General features: G+C 33.0%; 1 protein-coding gene across 1 annotated transcript; it reads left to right on the top strand.

The window, feature by feature from the left end:
* Nucleotides 1–1,128: 1,128 nt before the first annotated feature.
* On the top strand, nucleotides 1,129–2,567 carry LOC105115349 (putative methyltransferase At1g22800; the record flags this gene model as incomplete). Its single annotated transcript, XM_011012197.1, has 5 exons — nucleotides 1,129–1,221; nucleotides 1,359–1,439; nucleotides 1,625–1,703; nucleotides 2,100–2,247; nucleotides 2,342–2,567. Coding segments are annotated over 5 exons (492 nt in total), but the record flags the coding sequence as incomplete, so codon positions are not given.
* Nucleotides 2,568–4,356: the final 1,789 nt, after the last annotated feature.

The raw sequence follows: 4,356 nt of genomic DNA, 5'->3' as shown, positions 1-4,356 counted from the left end.
GCTCATGTAGATGTTTCATAAGCCTAGATCATTTGGCAGATGTCGTGCACACTGTTTTTGAGTATGTTCCTTGAGTTCCTGGGAAATGTCTACTTTTATTTTTATTCTTTTTATCTTTAATTACATGAAAATTAGATTTTTTTAAAAAATTTCAAACATTAAGGGATTGCTATTTAACGCAAGTTGTAGCCGATGTTAGTGTATTTAATGCATCTACACAATGAGTTTATGGTAAGGGCTTTTTTAGTGTTTGTTTAGCAATTTCTTTGAAAACATCTACCCTACTTTCTTAGTTAGTCTTTATTCTTTCTATCTCAAATTCTACAAAAAAGATATTTTACATAATAAGCTCATGTCAATTTTAACTGATGGGTGTTTTATGAGTCTAGATAATTCAGTATATATTTGGCACTTTCATCTTGAATATGTTTTTTGAAAATATTTACACTTATTTTTATTTTTTTAACCTTTAAATTTTTCTATTTGTTGGCTCGGTGGATTGAAAACTTATGCATACTTGCATGGCCACACCAATGTATTAAGAGTTTGAGAATTCAAATCAAACATTTGAAAATTGACAAATTCATTTAAATTCTCAGTTCCATGTATTGTTGATAGTTAGTAAAACATGTCCAAGTTAGATTATGTGATGTTATAATAACAATTGTTTTTAAAATATTTTTTATTTTAAAATATATTTTTTAAAAAAATTAATTTTAATATTAGTATATAAAAAATCCAAAAATATTAAAAAAATTAATTTAATTTTTTTTAAATATAGAATGAGCACTTAATAAATTCACTCGAGATCATTTACAGCTAAATTTCTTTGAGAAGTTGAGGATAATGACCCAGATTATTTTTTAAATTATTTTTGAATTATAAATATATTAAAATAATATTTTTTTAAAATTTATTTTTAATATTAATAGATAAAATTATATTTATATAAAAAACAATTAATCAGATTTTTATTGAGATTCTGAAAGCTTCTAGAGGCCAAACACATTAACTACTGAAACTTTAAAGAAAATGAGAGGCCCCCTGTCTCTGTGTCAGAGGACTTCACAGTTGCTACTTAGAGGAGGAAGAAGAGCAACAAAAGAGACGTACGCTCTCATCCCCTGAATTTCTTATTGCACAAACATTGACAATAACACCATCGATGGGCCACAAAGTCCAAGGGTCAAGGTTTTCGATCGGGAACTCAAACGAAAACAGGTAAAAATCCAGTCTTTCTCTGTAAATTTATGATTTGAACATTTTGGTATCTTTGTTTTTGTGTGTTTTTGCTTGTTTTCAAATTCGATATTGTATATCTGCTCCTGGGTATTGGTCCCATTGTGGGGTGGCTGCAGCGTGACCGAGCTGCTTGGTTGATGAGGCCAAGTGATCCTTTTGTGGATGCTGGTGCTGACAATTTGTTGGATCGCTTGGAGGTAGTAACTTGTCTACTGTTGTTTTTAAGAATGTTTAGAATGCTGTAGTATTAAGAAATGAGAGGTTTTAATTTTTGTGAAGTTGCATTTTCTAGTCGTGGTGAGTTTTAGAAGTTTAAATTTTGAAGTTTGATGAGTTTTGCTTAGTTCCAGATTGTTGATTCCGTTTGTTGTGTGTTTTGCAGGATTGCAAGAAAACATTTCCTACCGCGTTGTGTTTAGGAGGTTCTTCGGAAGCTGTCAGACGTTTGTTACGTGGTCGTGGTGAGAATCGATTTTAAGACTTTTCCTGCTATTTATGTGTTTCAATAACTATAGAAGATAATTTGAAAAATTTTCAGGTTGTATTTTAACAGTTTTGAGACATGGGTGTTCAGCACTAACTGTAAGGTTGAGTGATCATGAATTAAGAGGTTCAAAAGAGGGAGGGATTCGGTTGAATGGAATTCTAATCATGTGACATTATTTATCAGAGATTTTGGCAGTTGATAAGACAATACTTGAAACACGTTTTTGATACCACAAAGTGGTATTTGAAATTGAGCATACACATAGGAAAAGCTGTTATTCTTTCTCTAGTCATTTTCCTGCACTAGGCATGTTCTTGTAAATTATATCATAAATATTAAACTTTAATCTTGTAGCCACTTTAAATGCCAGGCTCCATTGAAAAGCTTATCATGATGGACACTTCAAATGACATGGTTAAATTATGTAAGGATGCTGAAGCTGCTCAACAAGATTCAAATCAGAATATTGAAACGTCCTTTGTGATGGGAGATGAGGAGTTTCTACCTATAAAAGAAAGGTATGTGAGTGAATTTCATCTATTTGGTTCTTGTGAAAACTAGTCTTCAGGAAGAACTGGTTTTAAATGTTATGTTTTGTATTTGACTATGAAGTTCGGTAGATTTGGTTATCAGTTGCTTGGGACTCCTTTGGACATATGATGTTCCAGGAGCCATGATACAGTTATGCACTTCTTTATTATGATTTTCTTTTAGCTTTTAGCATCTTTCTCATACATGATATCCTCCAGAATTTGTAAATGCATGCGACATTAGAGGATGGAAACCATTAGAATTATTAACCCCAGGAGAAAAAACTACACAGATGAAGCATACATGTTTGCCATGCGGATAGCAAGATATCCTCCAGAATTTGTAAATGCATGCGACATTAGGGGATGGAAACCATTAGAATTATTAACCCCAGGAGAAAAAACTACACGGATGAAGCATACATGTTTGCCATGCAGATAGCAAGATATAGAAGTGCTTTCCGCGCGCTACTCTGAAAGTTATCTTCAATTTAACTATAACTCCAAAATTTTTTCTTTTTTCTTTTTATTCTGAAGCATAGGAGAATAATCTTTTGATAAATCAAGATATAAGACTATAAAATGAGACCAAAGCAGTCTTTCATCAGCAAATAATTTGACATTTCAGACCATCAATAGTATTCTGAAAGTGCTATGGATGTCTACAACATCCACAAACACAGAGCAGTAGACGTGTAAACCTTATTTCTCTTCTATTTTTAGCTGTGTTTGGTTGTTATTGTCATGAAATCTCTCTACTTGTCATTTTGTTTGAAATCCTGATGTGGTCATGTCTATGACACTTGTCCATTTCATTGGTTTTCATGACAGTGTAAACTAGCACTGAAGTCGGATGGCCTATTTTTAGCAGCTATTTCAGGTGGAGAAACTTTGAAGTTGCCTCTTCATCCTTTTTTATATTTTGATTTAAAGTAAACAGTATGTTAACCAATAAATTTGCCTACTGATTTTTCTGCTTGCTGACATGTGTAGGGAGCTGAGAATACCATGCACTGTGGTTCAAATGTAGCGTGAAGGAGGCATTAGTCCTTGCATATCACCTCTGGCACAAGTATGTTTGTTGTCACTTGGCAATTACCATTCGTGAACTTCTTGAGATAAGGGGTACATATATCCTTAGGAAACTTGAAGTAAACACATGGCTGTGTTGCATACATATATTGGCATTTAATCTGATTTGAAATATCTGGTTCTGATGTACTTATAAGGATTACTTGAGAGGGTACCATCTACCCCAAAATGGTATCACTTGAGCCAACATATATTTTGTACCATTCAAGTTTGTGATGCAGGCAATCTTTTGACCAGGGCAGGCTTCACCCTTCCTGGAGTTGATGTTGATGAATACGTAGTTAGGTCTAGCAGTGGTGAGAAAATCTCTCAACATATTGTCTTGTAGTTTTTACTAGCCAAGCATGCTTGATGATCTATTGCAGAACTAACATGTCTCTTTTTTAAGTGCATGGAATATTAATTTTAGTTTCAACACAATGGTTTTTTATTTGAATAAATTCTCCACCTATAGTCATTGTTATAAAGGGCTCATTCATTCTCGTTAACTGTGGTACAACTCTGGAGCTGATAGAGCATCCGCGTTCAATGGGCGAAACAAATGCTCTTCTGCAAAGGAACAATGTAAGGCCTGTAACAATTGAAGTTTTCCATATGTGTCGTAAAATTGGATTCAATCATCAAATCTTATTGGAAATTCTTTTTTGTCTGTGAATGAAACCAGGTACTCAAGAGAGAAACAACCTTTTCTACTGCGTCAATTTATGATTCAATGCATGATTATTTTTTTTTAGAGGTGATATCCCTTTTCTTTCCTTATCTTCTAATAGGAGACAACAAAATATATCGATGACTTATATGGGTGACGTAAATTATCCATGTATATTCTATTGAAGTAACAAACAGGTTTAAGTAGTGATACACTTATATTATTTGCGATGGATTTTTCATTTAGGATGTTGAAATGGTCTTCTAATGATAGGAATTTCTTCCATATTTCTTCTCTCATCCATGTGCAATCGCTGTAACGCAACATTGTTAATGAAACAATAAGATAATTTAAAA

The sequence above is a fragment of the Populus euphratica genome, unplaced genomic scaffold (genome assembly GCF_000495115.2).
Source record: "Populus euphratica unplaced genomic scaffold, PopEup_1.0 scaffold686.1, whole genome shotgun sequence".
In the NCBI taxonomy this organism is placed as follows: domain Eukaryota; kingdom Viridiplantae; phylum Streptophyta; class Magnoliopsida; order Malpighiales; family Salicaceae; genus Populus; species Populus euphratica.
This window is presented reverse-complemented; position numbering and strand designations above follow the sequence as displayed.